Source organism: Anticarsia gemmatalis, chromosome 29 (genome assembly GCF_050436995.1).
Source record: "Anticarsia gemmatalis isolate Benzon Research Colony breed Stoneville strain chromosome 29, ilAntGemm2 primary, whole genome shotgun sequence".
In the NCBI taxonomy this organism is placed as follows: domain Eukaryota; kingdom Metazoa; phylum Arthropoda; class Insecta; order Lepidoptera; family Erebidae; genus Anticarsia; species Anticarsia gemmatalis.
Genome location: NC_134773.1, coordinates 189,387 through 212,386, shown reverse-complemented (window position 1 = coordinate 212,386; position 23,000 = coordinate 189,387). Strand labels below are relative to the sequence as shown.

Sequence of the window (23,000 nt, the reverse complement as noted above, 5' to 3'; positions counted from 1 at the left end):
TTTGTTATAAATATAGTTGTTTTTCTTTTTATAAATTACTTAAATCTTTAGAAATTTATTATAATAAAAGACATTAATTAATCATTTGATTTGAACTTTATCGGAGTTCAAGTGTTAGGAAATGAACTGTCAAACTGTTAACCAAACGTCATTGTATTTCAGAACGACATCCGCTCGCACGGCTCTCTGTTTATTTATTTGTTGATTTATTTCGATCATTTCAGTCGTTTTACTCTATTTTTAAACACAAACAACGGGCTTGCTAACTAAAAATAACTTCTGATAAATCCTCTCTCGTGTTCAAAGTTCATTAGAAGTCGTAAAAACGTATTATTTCAACAAAATGCGGTATATATTTCTAACTAGTATATTCAGCGTTGTTTTCGCATACGAAAAAGATATGACGATAATGGTTGATGCGGGAAAAGTGGACTGTTTCTTTCATAAAGTGCTTGTGAACGAAGTTGTGGATATAGAATATCAGGTAAGGCACGAAAATTATTTTTTTATCTGACGGTAGATAACCTCGGTAGGTCAGCTATTATTTTTACGACTATTATTTTATTTATCTCGCTGTTAAATAAATAAAATTGAATAATAATACATAGCGAGTAATTGACAGAGGTTGAGTGTTATTCAACTTTTTTTTTCTGTTGGCTGAATCACTGTTGGCTGTGTGCCAAAATGCGATTGCATGGCGGGAAATTAACTTATTGCTTTTCGTATTTATTTTGCCAATCGTTTTAATTCTCTATTGATATCACGTCAATGAAAAATGCCGTAAATAATTGCGGTTAATTAATTATTAATCAATTTGATCCATGCATAAAAAAAAAATAAGTAGACTTTTTGTCTTTAATTTGTAAACATTGTGTAGTTGTATATGATAAGGTTTATTGATAACATTTTCCTCAATTTTTCCATTAAATTTAATCTTTTTTTATGTTATATTACAACATTGTTTTATGGTATTATCAGATAGGAGTAAAGAGTAAAGCACCCAAATATTGCCTTAATTTTAAAATATTTTAGTAACAAAATAGTCTTTTTTTTTATTATTTTTCATTTTGTTACTTATTTCAAAGAAAGCCAAAAAATTGCTATTATAAATTCAAGAATCCTTATTATGTCCTTTTCCAGAATATTATCTATTACAATTTCAAATATAATCCAATTAAGTTTTAAAATTAAAGATTGACAAACAAACTTACACCAAATTTATTATAGGTAAGTATTAATCTGAATCTATATTTTTTTGACAATGAATACAGCTATTGAAATATAGCTAGCTATGATATGAAATGATAGCTGATCAAATCACAATTTATGAATAAAATTTAAATACATGACGTCAATATGATTGGCTTCCTCACAGGTGGTCAAATATTAACATTCATAAAAAAAATTAAATCCGCTAATAATTTTTGCTTGCATTAAAAATTATAACCAGCTAAAATTTGCCCATTCTGACCCACTGCTGGGCCAGCTGTTGTTGAAATGAGGACGGGTTACATCTTGAGTCTATCGGGCCAAGTGCATGTTGGTTACTTTCCGCCCCTTCAAGATCTGTGTTGTAAAACTATCAGGCATTCTTAGTCTTACCTTCACCATTATAACGAGTGATTATACCTAATACACACAACTTTGAAAAGTCATGGATGTATTGCCATGGCTAGAGCCTTGGCATAAGTGCAGACTATTTTGTTATCTCTACACAGTTTGTATACTTAATAATATTGTAAACTAGCTGACCCCCACAGCTCACGCTTTCTTGGTTTTATTTAATACCGCGCATTTTCATATTTATTAACCTTTTATACCTTCTCTGGACTTCCACAAATAATTCAAGACCAAAATTACCCAAATTGGTCCAACGGTTCACGAGTTTTAGCGAGACTAACGAACACCAATTAATTTTTATATATATAAGATGCAAAGAATTTGATAGGTGTTTGTCAGCATCAAAAGTACTAAACAATTAGGTACAGATAGATTAAAACTTATATAAACACTTATATAATACTTTTTACTCTGCAAAATCTTTTCAGTAGGAGTTGGAAACCAAAAATCTAGTGTTAATAAATGTTCATACACACAGGTGTGACATAAATTGCTTGTTAATATAATGGAAAACACTTGAACTAATATTAGCATTTTATTTAATTAGTTATCTCAAGGATTTTGTTAATACTCTGGTTTTGGTTTGAAATGAAATATAGTGTAATTTTTGTGTTTCCCCTAAAGGGTTAAAATAGGAGACTATTATTAAAAAATAGCTGCCTGTCAGCAGGCTGTACCTAATGAACCAAGTTAGTAAGACAGTTAATATTTTCATGGATGACGTATTTCTGTAAATACTTTAATTAACAACAGATACTACAAAACACAATCTATATAAATAAAAATGAAACCCGTTTTCCTTGGTCACGGCATCACGCGTGAATGGCCGGACCGATTTTGCCTAATTCATTTTGTGTTGTATTTGTTATTATTAGGAGAAGGTTCTTACCGAAAAAAATATTAAGAAAATCTCTCAGAAATATTAAAAAAGTAGACATTTAATTTTACATATTTTAGGCGGTAAGAAGTTCGCCGGGTCAGCTAGTTTAATATATATTTAAGAGGGCTCCTATACAACTATTAACAACAGCAACATGTATATATTTATCTAGCCCAATTTTTATAGCCTAGAGCATTGAACTACAGACAATAAAATAATCTAAAACCTGTATACATTTTATAGCATTCAATACATGGTAACGAAAATACTGATTATTTCTAACTATCACGACAGTAATTAATTTTTATGGCTTAGATAACAGGCTTGTTAGTTAAAACTTTCTATTTTAACTTTGTATTTTAACCGACTTTAAAAAGGAAGGAGGATCTCAATTTTACACCTTCGAATATAACAGACGTGATGTTATCTAAACTATCTGTCTATTTTATCTATACTAATCTATATCTATAAACAAACAAACTATTCAGTGTTATATCTATACTTATATACTTATAATCTATACTACTATACTATATATAAAAAGCAGTGATAGCCGAGTGGTTTAAGTTGGCACCTCCCACGCAAGTGGTCGCAGGTTCGAATCCGAGGCAACACACCAATGACTTTTCGAAGTTATGTGTGTATTAGAAATAATTATCACATGCTCTAACGGTGAAGGAAAACATCGTGAGGAAACCTTGCATGCCTTAAAATGTGTTTAATACATTTATTGAGGGCGTGCAAAGTCCCCAACCCGCACTTGGCCAGCGTGGTGGACTCAAGGCCTAACCCCCTCCCCCTGGTTTGGGAGGAGACCCTTGCCCTGCAGTGGGACAGATATGGGTTATTAAAAAAAAAAAAACTATACTAATACTAATATCTATACTAATATTATAAAGCTGAAGAGTTTGTTTGTTTATTTGATTGTTTGTTTGAACGCGCTAATCTCTGGAACTACTGATCCTATTTGAAAAAATATTTCAGTGTTAGATAGCCTATTTATTGAGGAAGGCTATAGGCTAATATATCATCACGCTACGACCAATAGGAGCAGAGTACCAGTAAAAAATGTTACAAAAACGGTGAAAATTTTGACCCGTTCTCTCTTATGTGACGCAAGCGAAGTTGCGCGGGTCAGCTAGTCTATAATAATAATATAACACTGAAAAGTTAGTTTGTGTGAACATGTTAATCTCAGAAACGACTGGTTTGAATTGAAAAAATACTTTTGCAGTGAATAGTCCATTTATTGAAGACTGCTTTATGCTGTACAACATCACTTCGTTCGTCGTATGGTTAATGGTCAACCTAGTGTCAATGTTGTTCAAGCCGCCCGAGAGGCCTTTGACATGGCTTAACGACTGTTATCTTAGTAGACAACAGCCGGGACTGACTTTTTACGTGCCCTCCGAAGCACGGAGACGCTCATCTCAAATACCACTATGCGGTCACCCATCTATGGTATGACCGCGCCGAGGATTGCTTAACCCACAGATCGTTTACCAACCGGTGAGCGCAACTGGCTATGGGCGCCTCTGAAGTATGGCTATGGGCTGAAAACTAAACTCATGAATTTCATTCATGTATGTTTGAATGAAATCTTAAATACAGTGTCTTTTTTGAGATGAGATGAGTAAACCATGTTATCTCTATGTATTTCATAATATTATGAAATAAATAGATTTATATCTATGTATCTTACAAGATTAGAGATTTTCGGAATCCCGGTCAAGTACCTTATGAGATACTAACTTCCGCCCGCGACACCGTCCGCGTTATAAGATTTCCTCGCGCGAAAAGTGTCCTATGTGTTAATCCAGGTTATAAACTATATGTATAATAAATTTCTTTAAAATCCGTCTAGTAGTTTTTTCGTGAAAGAGTAACAAACATACATCCATACTTACAAACTTTCGCGTTTATAATATTAGTCGGCAGCAAGATAAGATATTAGATCAAGTATAGAGATGCCGAGCTGTGATAGCCGAGAGGTCTAAATAGGCGTCTGCCACGCAAATGGTCGATGGTTTGAATCCAACACACCAATGACTTTTCTTAATGAATAAGCTGACCCGCGCAACTTCGCTTGCGTCACATAAGAGAGACATAATTTTTAACATTTTTCACTGGTACTCTGCTCCTATTGGTCGTAGCGTGATGATATATAGCCTATAGCCTTCCTCAATAAATGGCCTATTAAACACTGAAATAATTTTTCAAATCGGACCAGTAGTTCCTGAGATTAGCGCGTTCAAACAAACAAACAAACATACTCTTCAGCTTTATAATATTAGTATAGTATAGATGATGATAAATAATGCTCACTTGTTATAACGGTGAAGGAAAACATCGTGATGAATGACATGTCTGACAGTTGTTTAACACAGCTCTTGAAGGAATGCAAAGACTACTTGGTCTGCGATGGACTCAAGGCCTTATCCTTCTCTCGTTTTAGGACGAGACCCTTGCCCAGCAGTGGGACAGTAATGGGTTTATCAATAAGCAGTCAGTAGCAAGAAACGAGTGTTAACAAATATTTACTGTGTGTATCCGTCTGTTCTCCATTCAGAGTTGCGTGGGAACTGTCGGGTAAACAAGCTTGCATCACGATGTTTTCCTTCACCGTTATAACAAGTAATTATCACTGCATGATTTAAAGCAAAGTCGATTTCTTCTGTCCGACACTATGTATGCTTAGATCTACCTCTGTGGTGAATTCGGTAGTCTATGCGACTGTCGCGTAGACGTCATGGGTTTGAAACCTGGGTGGGGCTAAAAAGTCATCCCTCAGTTTTTCTGTTACGAATTTCGAGTGCTAGGATGTTGAGGTTATAGACCTCCGTACCTCTGAAAGAACGTCAAGCCGTCTTGCAACTAATATCTTACTGGTCGTGTCGGTTATCTATCCAACTAGACTATCAGAGGAATAGAGAGTGTACCTGTGTATTGTGCACACGACACTACAAAACAACATAGACGACACTATAACACAGTCATAGACAGCAAGTCATACACAGCTGGCTGGTATCAATCAAACTGGCCGCTGCGATCGGCCAAGAGAACATTATTACATTACACTAACATTGTTAATCGCGAAACATGTTACCTTCCATACACTTCTACCTAAACTTTCGAGTATAACTATAATATTATGTATGTATTCTCTTCCCCAGGTGATAGACTCATCGCACGGAGACCTGGACGTGTCGTTTCAGCTCACAGACCCGGTGGGTCGGGTGCTTGTGGCCGACTACAAAAAGCCAGAGAACACACACAGACACACCGCCGCGCTCGAGGGCGACTACAAGTTCTGTTTCGATAACAGTTTCAGTACTTTCAGCCAGAAGACCGTGAGTACACTGTGGAGTAGACCGTGATTTTATGACATTAATAAGCAACGGTAGAAATTAATACAAATGCTTTGTAAAAAGATTACTATAAAAAGGAAATCTGAATTTGCTAATAAGGCATTATGTAGAAAATTTTAGTGAGTAGACTAAGATAGAAGACCGAATAGACGGAAAAGACCAAGAAGATAATATGAGTACAAAAACAAATATTTGCAAATTAGAAGTAATTTTAGGCAAAAGATCCTTATAAAAGCTTCAGTATATTAATGTATACAAAAAACTGTTGTTGCCATCTGTACAGGTTTAATAAGTTAGAAGATCTTTTCATTAGACTAAAAAGACCGAAGATGTTATTTTAGATCAATTTTAATCAGTAGACCAAGTAGACCGTTGTCAAAATCGTAATTGTATCTTAATTTAAACGATATTTTCTCGATTACATTCTAGCAAGGCTTAGTTGCAAATGTTTAAATTGTAAATGTCGTCCTTTTCCAGGTGTTCTTCGATATATTAATAGATAATGATGAACAAGAGGAAAAAGACTATGACGACGATAAAGAAATGGAACTGGGTAAGCAATACATACTCATAATTACATATATAATATCACTCTTGTTGTACCCGAGTGTGTAGAGAGAGGTGTATAAAATGTCTCGCCACGTGTTAAATGAGACTTACATTGTTCATGGCGAAATGGGAGAATATTTAATATGCTTGCATCTTCGTCAATATACCTTCGGGTACATTTTTTAAAATAAATAAGTTTGCACCAATCAACATTCGACTAGCGTGTTGAACTCAAGATCTAACAGATCCCCCTAGGTAAGACTGCTGGTAAGATTTCATGATGCTGGTAACGACTGTCAAATATCTTGACAGATTTCTGATTTCTAATCACATCCGGGATTTACAATTTAATGTGCCTTCCGAAACACGGTGGAAATCAATATGTATAAGATGGTCACTCATCCATTGAACAACCTCGGTAAACGTAACTTAACGGTAATTTAAATAATGTTTAATAGCTAATGTGTTGGTGTAACAGGTACGGCGGCAGAGACCTACATGATGCGGGTGCGAGACATCTCAGAGTCAGTCAGTCGCGTGAAGGACAGAGTGTCGACGGCGAGGCGGCTGCAGGAGCTGCACTCCGCGCACGAGGCCAGGGACAGGAACCTGGCGGAAGAGATGTGTGACCGGTGAGTACTCGACCTAACCCCTCCCTCATTACGGGAGGAGACCCTTGCCCAGCAGTGGGATAGTAACGGGTCAAAAAAAACTATTTATACATATAAGCGTTGCCTTTCTTCAAAGCTATGTTAGAGTCAGCTTCCAGTCTCAGATACAGCTGAATAACAGTGTTTTACATGCAGCGACTGTCTATCTGACCTCCACAACCCAGTTACCTGGGTTATAACATGATACCCTAACTACTGTTATCGACTGTCAGAAATCTTCAAATATGACAGCCGGGACCCACAATTTAACGTGCCTTCCGAAGCACGGGGGAGCTCGATATGTATAAGATGGTCACCCATCCACAGGTTCACCTCGGCAAGCATGGCTTAACCTCAAAGATCGATTCGCGCCGCTATTGTTAACTAAGCTTTTAAAGTAATAATATATATTTTGTTTCAGAGTGATGACCTGGTCAATATCACAGATGGTGTTAATGATACTAGTCGGAATCACGCAAGTAAGTTGACCAATGTTTGATTATTTACATCTAGCTGACCCGCGCAACTTCGCTTGCGTCACATCTATACTTCTATACTAATATAATAAAGCTGAAGAGTTTGTTTGTTTGAACGCGCTAATCTCAGGAACTACTGGTCCGATTTGAAAAATTCTTTCAGTGTTAGATAGCCCATTAATCGAGGAAGGCTATAGGCTATATAACATCACGCTACGGTCATTAGGAGCGGAGAAGCAACGAAAAATGTTACAAAAACGGGTAAAATTTTCACCCATTCTCTTAGGTGACGCAAGCGAAGTTGCGCGGGTCAGCTAGTTTAAATAATATAACTCAAAGGTGACTGACTGACATCGAGCTGAAATTTGTCATGCAGGTAGATGTTATGACGTAGGCATACGCTAAAAAAGGATTTTGATCAATTCTACCCCATAGGGGATAAAATAGGGGACGAAAGTTTGTATGAAAGTTCTGTCAAGTCACAAACCATACGGACGAAGTCGCGGGCAAAAGTTGCAAGAATAAGTTTCTACTATTAAATTTCACTTTTGCTAAAACTTCTTAAACATATTAGGTCGGCGAAAAAGTCTTTGCGCATTATAGTACGTATGAACTTGTAATACAATCTCTTTGTCTTCAAGAATCACAAATGAGTACACGATTCATTAGGTTTCTTTCAGTGAGCTCGTGAGGTACCCAAATATCGAGCTTCTTTGTGTAGAGAAAAGATGTTATCACAAGTTCATACATACTATAATGCGAAAAGACTTTTCCCCGACCTAATATTTCGTATATTTTTGTCAACAGGTCCTATTCGTCAAGAGCCTCTTCGAAGATCGAGCGGTGTCCTTCACAAGACTAATACCAGGGTTTTCTAAATAAACCATTATCAACCAATATCAACCATCTTGCCAAAAAAACAACCATTACTCAAAATCTCTCTCATTTTGAGAACAGTGACTAATTCAGTGTCTTTTCAGGTTTAAAATGAAAATTACATATGTATTACTGCTGTTATAATCGAAGGTGTAAAGGTGTATGAAATACTTACACACGTTTCGCCATTAACAATGTTAGTTCCATGTAATAGGGGGCGAGCGTGTTATATACCGGACACGTTACCAAACTCCAAACTACTATTAAAAATAAAATTATGCCTTTTTACCAACAATGGTAGACAGGGACCACAGAATCTTGATACAAAAGTAACAAGCAAAATGAGGTTTCAAAAGTATTCAGTCAAAATCAAGTGAGACTTTCAAGAGCTGTGTTAAACAACTGTCAGACATGTCATTCATCACGATGTTTTCCTTCACCGTTGTAACAAGTGATCATTATTTATACATATCGTAATTTAAAAATTTTCCAACCTATGGTTGTATTTTTGTCTCCCTCACTCTAAAGAGTTGTTGCATGGTTTTGTTTATTACATCTCTCTCCTCTGAAATTCGGCTACGACATCTAGTTTCTTTGAAACCAGTCACCTGTGCTAGTTTGTTTATAAAGTCCGGCGTGGCGAGCACGACCGGTGAGAGGTCTGGCGCGAGACCATAGGCCAACTCCGGCCAATCATTCTTTTTCAGTTACACTCACCGGTAAACGATCAGTGGGTTAACAAAACCTTAGCGCGGTCGTTTCATGAATGGGTGGCCGGATAGTCGTATTTGAGCTGAGCGTCTCAATGCTTCGGAGGGCACGTAAAAAGTCGGTGATTTTTACATAAAGTCATGGATATTATGAATAAAACATGATATTTTCATCAAAGAGGGTTTATTATAAGTAACAATTGCCAAAGCACGTAACGGTAGCATTTATTTTGTCGTGTACAAAATGTCTACGCACAATAATTAGATATTAAATTAAAATAAGTAATTTATTTTGTTTCTTTATTTCGATGAGTTCCTTTCGGTAACATTTTCCATGAAACTAAATGTACAAGAAAAGTACCTTCCCTAGAAAACTAATAAAAATATTATTAGTATCACGGAGTAAGAAGTTATTTAATATGGAAAAGATTGAATGTTGGCATTTTCCTACCATTTTAGTAGACATATTTTAATGCTGGCAATTATGCATCCGTCAGTGTCAATAATATGACCGTGTCTTAGGGATGTACTTACTAGTACTCTAATCGATGTAGGTATTTATTGTACATCGGTTAGAGTATATAATTTATCCTTATCGTTTTTATTCATTCAAATGTGTTTATCATGTTTTTATTACAAAAGTAGCTCTATGGAGATAGAGCTACTAGATTTTTTTGACTCAGTAATTATTTGAGTCCTCTAGTTTTTTCGTTACTAATACATTCGTTCGAACCATGCTTAGATTACATAATTAATTACTATCTACTTAGAATCGAGTAAAAGCAACACATTTGTTATGTTAATACGTGAAACATCGATATTTAGTAATCGTTAACGCACTACTTTGATTGTATCGATTAATCGTTACCATACAAAACTTGTCACATCTCTAGCACAGTATAGTCTATAATACTTTGTTTACATCTTTACATCTGCAGAGGCGTTAACAAAAAACATCTAATATCTTGTATTATGTCTCTAAACGCTCAAATATAACTCCTAAATCAATCACCATCAGTTAAATGATACACCAAATGTGAAAACCACTCCATTTTGTGTTTAAAACAGCAAGATATTTCGACAAAATGTTGGCGCTTCTTTTGTTAAATCGTATGCGTTCGAAACGCAGCGTACGGCAATCTAGGCCTGTGACGATGGAGAATATTGAAAGAAAGGCTTCGGAGTCGACCTGCTGCAGGACCTGCCTCGGTACTGACGACCTGGAGGCCATATTTGATGACAAGGAATGTGTTCGAAAAATATCGCATGACTTCAAAATTGTTACTGGATTAGAGGTACGTATTTTTGTGTTTTTGGGTATATTATTGTGATATATAGTGTAAATATAGTTTGAATAATGATAAAATGACTTGGTTTAGTTACAAAATGTGATAATTCAGTCATAATTGTAGTTTTAAGAACATTTTTTGTTGAGTGCCTACTGACTGTATACTTTTTGTATGAATAAAAATGTCTTTTATTTGTTTTTATTGGTGATTGTTGTTCTTTAATAGGTAAAGAATACTTTAATTGATATGGAATTCATAAAATCATTGTAGAAATGTGCTGATTTTTATAGGGGTGGGTGGGAATACCACCCGGGACAAATATTTGTGTGATGAGTACAAGTATCTGTTCTGAGTCTGGTTGTTAATGTATCTATATAAATATGTATAAAATTTACAAGTGTTATCAGTTATTTGGTTATTAGTACAAGCTCTGTTAAGTTTGGAATTAGATGACCTTGTGAGCAATTTTATTTATCTATACTAATCTATACTAATATTATAAAGCTGAAGAGTTTGTTTGTTTGTTTGTTTGAACGCGCTAATCTCAGGAACTACTGGTCCGATTTGGAAAATTCTTTCAGTGTTAGATAGCTCATTTACCGAGGAAGGTTATAGGCTATATATCATCACGCTACGGCCAATAGGAGCAGAGCAGCAATAAAAAATGTTACAAAAACGGGTAAAATTTTGATTCATTTTCTCTTATGTGACGCAAGCGAAGTTGCGCGGGTCAGCTAGTTTCTTTATAAAATTATGGCTTGGAGTACTTAGTCGCTCAGCTCAAACGCTATGTCATTTACTGTTAAATTTCAGGTAAAACTCAATGATGGTCTCTCTCAGAAGATCTGTGGCAAATGTTCAGAGTTCATGAGCAGTGTGTTACAGTTCAGACGGACCAGTCGCAAGGCACAGAAGACTCTGATCAAAATGATGGCAGGTAATGAGAATAAATGGTGATGTCATGTATGTATTAAAAGTACTTAATTATATTTGAATTCTAGTTGTTAGAATATACAGCAGCTGATCATGAGGTCTTGGATTCACACCTAGGGTGGGGTAAAGTGCTTATACTTCTGAACTTGTACTATAGTATGCTCTTGAGATGCCTCTTATGATTGCAATACTATCATGATGTAGGTAGATGCTCCCATCACGCTTCCAATACACTTGTTATCTTACTTATTAGCACCTTTATATTGATTTAATTTATTTATATTATGACCTATGTGTGTTCGGTAGTGTTGGTAGCAGCTCCTTACATCATCAATTATGTATACGTATGTAATAGAAATGTTGTTAGAACTATTTGGCGATTAAAAAGAGTGGCCTAGAGTTTGTTGCCAGCTCTTCATTGGCGCTACCTTCCGAACTGGCAGTAAATTCACTCTCTGTATCATTGACTATCATAAGTGTCAGCATTTGACCTATATGAATAAATTATTTGGATTTTGATTTTGAACCATTCCTTATAATGAGTCACACCAATGATTTTTGTTATGAGCATATTTAAAAACTAGGTACTTCAAGGATAAAAAATCTGTTTTTATTTTTTTCGTATCTTCAAAAATGACCGAGATATTAAACGTCAAAGTATGGCCTTCGCGCTAAACTCCGGCGAAGCGGCCGCACGGACGTGTGACGTCATCTCACGACACTGCTATTTCGTCAGTACTTGCCGATACCTACATAGGCTCGTTGTGCTCTCGCGGTTTCGCTTTAAATAATTTGTTTTGCTTATAGGGGACAAACAAAATGGTTAGAAAATATTGTATTGTTCCTATGTGTACTAACTCCAGTGAAAAAACACCCCAAAAATTGTTTTTTTCTGTACCATGTAAACTGTTTTATATTTTTGCAAAAGACACCTAATCTAAAACTTAAAGCCCGGTTCTGATACTGTCAAGCGCAAATGTTAAATAGAAGTTTATTGCCTTTTGAACACTTCCTCAAGATCAAGATGCCATATCATGTTCATACATACCTAGCAATGAACTTTTACCTAACAGTTGATACTATTTAATAAGCAGTTCAATGACCTCACAGGCGGCGGCGAGCCGAGCGCGGCGGTTGAGTTGGCGTTGGTTTTTTGTTTTGAAAAAAGAACCCATGTTTATTAAATCTAATAATATCAAAATTAAAATGTTAGTTTAAAAGTTCTCATTACACACCCAATCATATAAGACTACCTACCTACAGAGTAGATTCATGCGTTCATATGATAGCCATCAACCTGACTAAAGTCAGAGGCAGGGGTGACAACTTTTTTTTTTATAATATTATTTTAAAACTATGTTTTCCAAATCTACACTTGGTAGGTACGTAACACTCATTATTTGTAATGCCAGTTCTAACAAACTTTCAATTTTATTGTTAACTATACACAAAAATATTATTAGTAGTATACGAGTTCAACTTTCTTTACCTGGGTCTAGTTGATGATTGTGTGCGTGGCGATCGAGATCGAGGATATCTTATTTTACAAAAAACACGATGATTAAATTTATAACACATACACATACTCAGACTCTTTAAATATTAAATGCAAATCACTTTTCAAATCAAAACTCCGCATCACCCGCAGTCGAACAAGCGTGTCTGTTGCGTCGTGACGTCAGCGCATAGCGCGCGAAGCAACGCAAATTTAAAAAAGCAGTGAAACTTTATAACGCTGTAACTTCGGTAATTTTGATCCGATTTTGATAAAACAAAAACTATTATTATCAGCATAAGTACACAAATTAAATGCAGTATGTTTAATAGTCATATTTTGATGTGCTGGTGTGACTCATTTATGTCCTGCACAGATTCTGATATTTTATACACATCATAAAATTTAAATTTTCAGCTAAACCCAAGAAAAAAGCCAGCAGTCTCCAGAAGCCATTGAAGCCGTTAAAGTCTCTGCAGCCGGTGGACCCCAAGGTAGAGAAGGTGGAGATGAACGACTACAGCTATGAGATCTTCGGAGAACAGTTCCAGGACAACGATGATGAGTGGGAGAATGTTAAGAAAGATGAAAGCAATAAGGTATGTCATTTTATATATTATTTTATTTATAATGGTGTAAGCTCTGATTTGAGGCGCTCATAGCCAGTTGCGCTCACCGGTCGGTAAACGATCTGTGGGTTAAGCAACCATTGGCGCGGTCATTCTATAGATGGGTGTCATTAGTGGTATTTGAGACGGGCGTTTTCGTGCGTCGGAGGGCACGTAAAAAGTCGGTCCCGGTTGTTGTCTACTAAGATAACAGTCGTTAAGCCACGTCAAAGGCCTCTTGGGCGTCTTGAACAACTTTGACACTAGGTTGACCACTAACCATACGATAAGAAGAAGAAGTAGCGAGCATATACCTACTAGCAATATAAAACTTTGTGTTGCAGCAGCCGTTGTCAAAGCGCGGTCGCAAGCAGTCCCCGCCGCGTCACGGCTCGCCGTACAAGTGCGCCACGTGCGGCAAGGAGTTCCGTATGAAGGCCACCTTCTACTCGCACAGGCGCTTCCATACTAACTACTGTGTTTGTGAGGTATATGTATACTTAATATAATATAAATATAAGAATATCCCTTACCACTATCGATATTTGACTATCATCATCGGACACAAAGCGTAACCAGACCCGACGCAATGGTAGTGGCGTGGTGACCTCAATCACTGCGCCAAAATTGTCATTTGGTTATCAACATTCGACTAGCACCCTATAAATATTATCTACTATCAAAATTCGATCTCTCGACTGGTTGTCAGATTTTCGCACTTCCGACTATTGTAACGACTGTCATCGATCTTCGAAAATAACAGCCAGGTACAATTTAACGTGGCTTCCGAAACACGGAGGAATTCGGTATGTGTAATATAGTCACCCATCTACAAAACAACCTCCGCAAGCGTAGCTTAACTTGAGAGATCGCTCCGCGCCGCTGTTGTTACTTAGCCACGAGTACGACAGTAATAAGCTAAATTAAGTTCTATTTCATCAACAGTCTTGCGGCAAACGCTGTCGCAACCACAATCAGCTGCAAGAACACAAGCGCGCGAGGCACGGACTGTTCAAGATACACAAGTGCGCCTTCTGTGAATATAGCTCGGCCACGAAAGAGTCGCTCACGGTAAGTCACTGATATTAAGTATGACATTTCGGATTTGGATATGGTAATAGCACTATATCGGTTGCGCTCACCGGTAGGAAAACGATCTGTAGGTTAAGCAATCCTTGGCGCGGTCATTCCGTAGATTGGTGACCGCATAGTGGTATTTGAGCTGGGCGTCTCCGTGCTTCGGAGGGCACGTAACAAGTCGGTCCCGGTTGTTGTCTACTAAGATAACAGTCGTTAAGCCATGTCAAAGGCCTCTCGAGCGGCTTGAACAACTTTGACACTAGGTTGACCACTAACAATTTGTTCGACTACGACTGAGCCGATTTGGATAAAGTTTACGAGACAAGTAAAGGATATGAATGACGGAAGGAATTTTTGTACCGAGTGGCATTCTTTGCTCTGTGCCTACCCCTGTGGGAAAGAGGCGTGATATTATATGCGTATGTTATGTAATAATAAATTTAACCCATTACTGTCCCACTGCTGGGCAAGGGTCACCTCCCGTTATGAGGGAGGGGTAAGGCCTTCAGTCCACCACGTTGGCCAAGTGCGGGTTGGGGACTTTGCATGCCCTCAATAAATGTATTAAACAAATTTTTAGGCATGCAAGGTTTCCTCACGATGTTTTCCTTCACCGTTAGAGCATGTGATAATTATTTCTAATACACACATAACTTGGAAAAGTCATTGGTGTGTAGCCTCGGGTTCGAACCTGCGACCACTTGCGTGGGAGGTGTTGACTGCCTCCATGGCGCAGTGGTTTAGGTCGCTACGCCGATACCACTGCAACGGGAGGTCGTGGGTTCGATTCCCACACGGAGCAATTATTTGTGCGATCCACAAATAATTGTTTCGGGTCTGGTTGTGCTTTGTGTCCGTTGTTTGTATGTTTGTAAAAGTCCCCGCGACACAAGAGCAATTCTTAGTGCGGGAGTTGTCTTTTAAAAAAAAAAAAAAAAAACTTATACCACTCGGCTATCACTGCTTGCTGCGTATGTTATGTAATATAAATGGTATATTTAAATGGTCTTTTCTCCCCCAGATCCATGAGAGACGGCACACAGGCGAAAGACCGTACTGCTGCGATCATTGCGGCGCAACCTTCCATAGAAGATCTAATCTAGTACAACACATCGCTATACATCTGCCTGATAAGAACTTTCAGGTGAGTAGTAGACCTAGTAGACCGAGTAGACTATCCCCGGTTTCTGAGGTACATTAAACAGTAGTTTATCTATTCAATAGCGTTTAAACTCGTATAAAAAAAATATGTTTGAATAGATAAACTACCGCTAAATGTGCCTCAGAAACCGGGCATTAGAAGACCGATAAGTTTTAAATATATAGTGAGAGGATCACAATTGTTCTGGATGTTTTGGGCGAATCGATGCTTAGACTAGGCTGAAAAGACCAAGAAGACCAAGTAGACTAAATTTTTAATAAGCGCGGGTTTGAAAAGAAAAACAAAGCGAGGTTACAGGCCTAGGCTTAGAGGATGTTCGATCTACTTGGTCTTTTCTGGAGTATACTGAAAAGACTGAATAAACCATCGTGTTGTAAAGTAAAGTAGATGTCCTGAGATCGATCAAATATTGGTCTTTTCATGAGTAGATCAAAAAGACCGAGTAGACCAAGTAGACCTATACATATTTTTCAGTGCGACATGTGTCCGAAGCGGCTGAAATCGCGCAAGTTCCTTCAGATACACAAACACAACGCACACACTGGCAAGCGATACGGCTACGTGTGTGGCGTGTGTGAGCACCGGTTCGAGAAGCCGAACAAAGTGCGACTACATGCGCGAAGGGTCCATGGCCTTACTGAGGAGCAGATGGGACCGATTGCTAGGGTACAGCTTTAGGGGAGACGACGGGCCAGTTTAGAGGTCTTACAAAATTAGGGCAAGCTTTGTACCCTACTAAGTTAAGAAAATAGTTGAGGTACAACTTTAGGGGAGATGGCAGAGACCAGTTTAGGGGTCTTACAAAATTAGGTGATGGTTTGTTGTACGATAAATGTGCTCAGTAATTTGCTAGGGTACAACTTTAGGGGCCTGTTTAGGGCTCTCTAAAACATAGGGGATTCTTTGTACTCTATTGAATTTAGTGAACTGCTGAGGTACAACTTTAGGGGAGGGTTTAATCACTTGAGGGGTCAAATTTAAATAAGTAGAGAATGCTAAACGGGTTTTGTTCTGAGCAAAGTGTTTTTTGTTTCGTTAATTGTTAGCGAACAGTTCGGAAATAGAGTCAGCACATTTTAAAGGCGTAATGATAATAAGGTAGTAGGTATCTTCCTAAGGATGTATGCTATAGTTCTGCCAAGTTATATCAATATAGTTACAGTAGATTATAGTGAAAAAAGACTTGTATTAACATCCCTTCCCATTAACAGGCCTTTAGTAAATATAAAAGGACATATTACTCTCCCGACTAGTAGCTATCTTTAACTAAAATTTCACAATAATCGGTGTAGCAGTTTAGCTATGAAAGCGTAACATGGTGACTTCTGCATTTATGATATTAGTAGGGACTTAGTATTTTTAGATAATAATTGTTTTAAATAATTAATAATATACGAGAATAGCTGCCATAATAATATCATTTAGGACTATAAATATATATTTTAGAAAAGTATTTAAAATTATCATTTAATTATGTACTTTCAACCGCTGTCCTCGAGTTCCCAGTCACGATTCTCTGATCGAACTTTTCGAATTAATTTTAGAATATTCTCAATAGTAGTCTGAAGTTTGGTAACGTGTCCGGTATATGACACGCTCGCCCCCTATTACATGGAACTAATATTGTTAATGGCGAAACGTGGGTGTATTTCATGCCTAAACCATCGGGTAAAACAAGCATGATATTTCCCCAAATATTTAACTTTATGCCTCTAGCTCCGAAAATGACGAACTTCTATACAAACTTTCATCCCCTATTTTATACTCTTAGGGGTGGATTACTAACAAATCCTTTCTTATGGCGTGCCTACATCATAATCAGCACCCGTTGGCCAAGTTTCAAGTTTCTAACTTCTATAGTTTAGGCTGTGCGATGATTTGTCAGTTAATGAATCAGTTAGGACCCGCGCAACTTCGCTTGCGTCACATAAGAGAGAATGGGTGATAATTTTCCCCGTTTTTGTATAAAAAATTACTAGTACTCTGCTCCTATTGGTCGTAGCGTGATGATATATAGCTTATAGCCTTCCTCGATAAATGGTCTATCCAACAGTAAAAGAAATCTTCAATTCGCACCAGTAGTTTCTGAGATTAGCGCGTTCAAATAAACAAACTCTTCAGCTTTATAATATTAGTATAGATAGATGTATGTATGTATCTCGGCTCATATGTTAATAGCAATCGGTCCCATAGCTAGGTGGTACATAAGGTAAGGGCACTTTTAAAGTTTGACTTTTCATAATAATTTATTTAAAAAGGCACTAGTGGTTGACATAATTATTAAATTTAATTTAAATGTAACTAGCAGATTTTTTTTTACGATTTTCTAAAGTCATCATATTTCAATAAATTTACACAAAACTTTGAATAGTTATTCACTAAAACCTTCCTCATTAATCTTTCTATTTATCAGTGAAAACCGCGTAAAAATCCGTTCAGTATTTCTCGAGTTATTGTGACAAACAGACAGACCCGGCGACAGGACTTTATTCTATAATATTTAGTGATGATTCTTTTATTTTATTTTATAGTCAACTGCTAGTGTCAAAATTTTTCAAATTTAATTATTTCAAAGATTAAAAAGTCTAATTATTTTTAGTATTTATGTCAAACACTAGTGCCTTTATCTTATGATATATTTAGAAACTAACTTATGTGTACGGTTCTGTCCGTGTTTTTATATTAGCCTGAAATTGTATTTAAAATATTTAATTTAACAAACGATAACTGAACAATTTAGTAGAGAGTGTTGTATGCGCAGTTCGCGGCTGGAGGTATACAACATACAGAATGGATAACATCAGTGACTCGACTTATACAGCTGACGGTCACCTGTTTCATACAGATACTTTATTTTGGAAATACACAAAAATATTGATTAAAATCTAGATAAATCTTGCTTGCCAAGACTCTCTACTAAGTTGAATTTTAAGAGTTGTTGAAAAAAAAAACTGTAAAACAACAGATTTTCTAATACACTAGTCCCAAAAATTAAGGGATATAAAAAAAGAATCCAAATTTTTGGGTGATTTTCAACAAGCTGTAACTCCGAGGAAAATGGTCGTAAAGAAAACATAAAAAAAGCAAATTGTAGCTCCAAGTGTCTAGTTTTTAGATATGACCATGAAATTTTTTTGTCATGGCCAGGTCTGGAGAAATCCTACGAAAACTACCAAAAAAAAATTTTTCCAAATTTTTTCCCTCCTAAAAAAAGGTCCACGGGCTTCAAAAAAATTTTTTTCATTCTTTCGTTCTAAAGTTCTTTTAGAAAATTTAATCCTCTTTAATTTGCCGTATTCAAAAAGCCTGTGCGACAATTTACCACGGAGTTATCGTCAATCAAAGCAAAAAAGTTATGTTTGACTTTGATATTCAATAACTCCGGAAATAATGATCGTACAGGAAATCAAAGGAGGGTTTTGAAAACTGCACAATATTTTCTATAAGAAAATGTAAACATCTACTAAGAAAAAATTTTTCTTTGAATTGAAACCTCGGACTGAAAAAAAGACAAAAATTCGCGAAATTAAGGATATTTGTGGTTTTTATTCATTTTTGTAATCAATTTTTTTTTTCTCTCTAGGTAAAATCTTTATTTTTTCGATTAAAAAGCAAATCGGGGCACAATGAAAAAAAAATCGCAGCGCTTTGAATTTTTGAGGGATTGTAGGGGACACTTTGAGGTTGAAAAATTACCGACGATATCCTTCGTTCATCCATTTTATCCAAAGTTATACCGAGTTATCCAAATATCCTTAATTTCGCGAATTTTTGTCTTTTTTTCAGTCCGAGGCTTCAATTAAAAAAAAAAAAAAATTCTTAGAAGATGTTTACATTTTCTTATAGAGAATATTGTGCAGTTTTCAAAACCCTCCTTTGATTTCCTGTACGATCATTATTTCCGGAGTTATTGAATATCAAAGTTAAAAATAACTTTTTTGCTTTGATTGACGATTACTCCGTGGCAAATTGTCGTACAGGCTTTTTGAATACGGCAAATTAAAGAGGATTAAATTTTCTAAATGAACTTTAGAACGAAAGAATGAAAAAAATTTTTTTGAAGCCCGTGGACCTTTTCTTAGGAGTGAAAAAATTTGAAAAAAATTTTTTTTGGTAGTTTTCGTAGGATTTCTCCAGACCTGGCCATGACAAAAAAATTTCATGGTCATATCTAAAAACTAAACACTTGGAGCTACAATTTGCTTTTTTTATGTTTTCTTTACGACCATTTTCCTCGGAGTTACAGCTTGTTGAAAATCACCCAAAAATTTGGATTCTTTTTTTATATCCCTTAATTTTTGGGACTAGTTTAATATATGTTATTATTTCTTTTCAGTGTCCAATATGCAACAAAAAAGAGAAATCTAAGAAGAGGCTTCAACTTCACGCTTATAAAGTACACCGGGAACATAAATACAGGTAATTATATAACATATCATTTATATATTATATAACACGACAGGCCGTCCGCGTGGATACCCTTCCCACGTAAATCCCGATCCCACGGGAACTCCGGGATAAAAAGTAGCCTATGTGTTATTCTGGGTCTTCAGCTACCTGCATACCAAATTTCATAGTAATCGGTTCAGTAGTATTTGCGTGAAAGAGTAACAAACATACATACATACTCACAAACTTTCGCATTTATAATATTAGAAGGATGTCAAATCAAATCAGTCTAGACTTTCTTCCAACTATGTTGGAGACGGCTTCCAGACTTACCTGATGCACCAAAATACCAGTATTTACTATATGTATATGACATAATGTTTTTTCAATATTTCTAGGTACATATGCCCTCAATGTCCGAAGACCTACCGAGCTCCAGATCCAGTCAGGAGACACCTGCTCAAGTTCCACGGTCTACCGCGAAGTGAACAGGGACCCATCGAGAAATATATTCCATAGTATTAGTACCATAGTGACCTGGCAAAACTACTGCCTAAGATATTTACATCATCACCAGTCTAGCCTTCCTTCCAACTATGTTGGAGTCAGCTTCCAGTCTCACCGGATGCAGCTGAATACCAGTATTGTACATGCAGCGACTGTCTATCTGACCTCCACAACACAGTTACCTGGCTTATAACGCGATATTAAGAAAGACTGGTTGTCAGACTTAAGCTTCTGACTACTGTTAACGACTGTAAAAGATCTTAAATAACAGCCGAGACATATAATTTCACTTGTCGTCCGAAACACGGAGGAACTTTATATGTATAATATGGTCACCCATCCAATGTCCGACCTCCGCAAGCGTAGATTACCTGAAAGATCTATCCGCGCAGCTGTTGTCACTTAACCACAAGCTCTTGCGTTATGTTATCATTAATTTTCTCTCCTATTTCGTTTACTTACTTCTCTCATTACGGGAGGAGACCCTTGCCCAGCAGTGGGACAAAAAGTCGTGGGTGTTATTGCAATATTTTCTTTATACAAACAATATTTTGTTAAAAATTTAAAAAATCCTACTAATTTTAGTTATATTTGTAAATATGTAGTAATAAAGACTATTAACTAAATAAAATTAACTAGTTTTAAGTAATTAGTTAAATATAACATTATATTGTTTAATAGGTATTAAAATATATGTATAAAACTGTATCAATGTTTCTTTTTGAAAGAATGAATCACCATTGCTTATTTCCTTCTGCATAAGCCTAGAGGGCTATTAAGTCATGTGAATTTGTAAAAACAATTTGTATTAATATTAAATAGTTCAAGTTGTTCGTACATCATACGCCGGTATATAAATTGTTATATAGGCGTATGTTCAAACCGCGATGGTTTGAAAACTTTATTTGAATATTCATCATTAATTAATTTATTTATTTATTAAGGTAGTCGACTTCTACTCAAATCAGCTTCGCTTTAAGATATGTCCAGAACACATCTTTATATATATAATTCTTTTGTAAGTGTGTACCTATGTCACTGAACTTCTCTTAAACGACTGGACCGATTTTGATGATTTTTTTTGTGTGTGTTCAAGGGGATCTGAGAATGGTTTAGATTCACAAAAAAAAAAAATATATATATATAAAATCCTCGCGTCACTGTTTCTAGTTGCCATACTAGTCCGAAACGGCTTGACCGATTCTCATGAAGTTTTGTGAGCATATTGAGTACAACATCTATTTTTCGTACCCCTAAGTGACAATATTATATATTTTTTAATTTACATGGCAAAACGTTTGCCGGGTCAGCTAGTATCTACACAAAAGTTTAAAAGTTTCAAGTGGGGGTAGGCGTTAACTCTGGCCACAAGGAGACGCTTAGCAACAACATCGCTTAGCTAGTACCGAAATACTAAGTAGTTTACTACCAGTCAAATCAGATACTCTTTATGAACGGTCCAAAACACATTTTAGAGAAACGACAGTGACGTCACAATCATCAAATGAGTGCCTAATATAATGTATAGTCTGTAATCATTTAAATTTTAACAAATTTGCGATAAAATTAACATAGCGTGAGCATTTTGTATAAACTTTTTCCGAGTACAAGTTTAATTAGTTTATAATGTATAAAAAGATGGCTTCCGCGCAATAAGATTTTCCGGGATAAGTATCATATTTTTTTTTCTTTAACTTTCGTATTAAAAAAATATTAGTCACGTTTACGTAATGAAATTAACATATGAATTATTTTACGAGTCATATTAATATATTTCCAAAAGAAAGGGATAAAATACTACTACGGCAACCACCAATAGAAAAGCAGGAAAGCCTCTGTTTCCTAGAAATTCGGCGTACGCGTCATCGGCGTCGCGGCTTCTGGCTGACGAACTAATGACCAGTGCCGCGCGAACCTGTGTCCTTGACACACTTATTGAAACTATTCCCGCGCTAAAAACTTTTAATATTGGTTATTTTTTCGCAAAAAGTACACTTATTTATTGTTTTCGTTTTAGTTTTCAGTGTAATTATATAGAAATAGTTATTGTTTTGTGCAATAAAGACGTTTTAATAAAATTAAAGTAGGTAGGTACTTGCTGTGATAGGGACGCCATAGTGTTAATCGTTTATCATTATCAAGTAGTGAGTGTTTGTGTTTCGCGGTGCTTAAAACATTCAAAAATACGTTCCTTAGATTCAGTTAAAGATTTGTTATAAGCAAGGATGCACGCTAATTTAAAACACCGACAAGAATTATATAGGAAGGTAGTTGTCGAGATGGCGATCGCATCAAACGCGTCGAAATTTAAACATAGTGTATTGCATTTCCTAGAAAAGTGGCTGAAGTGATTAGTGATGATTATTATATGGTAATAAATCGTAAGAAGGTAGGTAGTGCATTCGTCA

At 36.2% G+C, this 23,000-nt stretch overlaps 2 protein-coding genes across 4 annotated transcripts; both read left to right on the top strand.

The window, feature by feature from the left end:
* Positions 1-149: 149 nt before the first annotated feature.
* LOC142985094 (transmembrane emp24 domain-containing protein 5-like) lies at positions 150-9,419 on the top strand. The gene is made up of 6 exons (XM_076133050.1): positions 150-484; positions 5,674-5,850; positions 6,346-6,421; positions 6,896-7,049; positions 7,489-7,546; positions 8,351-9,419. Exons 1-6 carry the CDS (start codon positions 344-346, stop codon positions 8,423-8,425), a joined length of 681 nt encoding a protein of 226 aa, XP_075989165.1. The 5' UTR covers positions 150-343; the 3' UTR covers positions 8,426-9,419.
* A 371-nt stretch (positions 9,420-9,790) lies between these two features.
* LOC142985093 (uncharacterized) lies at positions 9,791-21,292 on the top strand. 3 transcript variants are annotated; one of them, XR_012960182.1, is made up of 9 exons: positions 9,791-10,424; positions 11,232-11,355; positions 13,264-13,445; positions 13,799-13,942; positions 14,400-14,525; positions 15,556-15,678; positions 16,171-17,905; positions 20,033-20,115; positions 20,484-20,539. XR_012960182.1 is itself a non-coding variant. In XM_076133049.1 (8 exons), the coding sequence occupies exons 1-8, from the start codon at positions 10,215-10,217 to the stop codon at positions 20,602-20,604; spliced, it is 1,110 nt and encodes a 369-aa protein (XP_075989164.1). In that variant the 5' UTR covers positions 9,791-10,214; the 3' UTR covers positions 20,605-21,292. The 3 variants fall into 3 exon arrangements, 2 of the variants coding, with proteins under 2 accessions (XP_075989164.1, XP_075989163.1); XM_076133049.1 differs by lacking the exon at positions 16,171-17,905 and having other exon boundaries at positions 13,802-13,942; positions 20,484-21,292; XM_076133048.1 differs by lacking the exon at positions 16,171-17,905 and having other exon boundaries at positions 9,796-10,424; positions 20,484-21,292.
* The last annotated feature ends 1,708 nt before the right edge of the window (positions 21,293-23,000 follow it).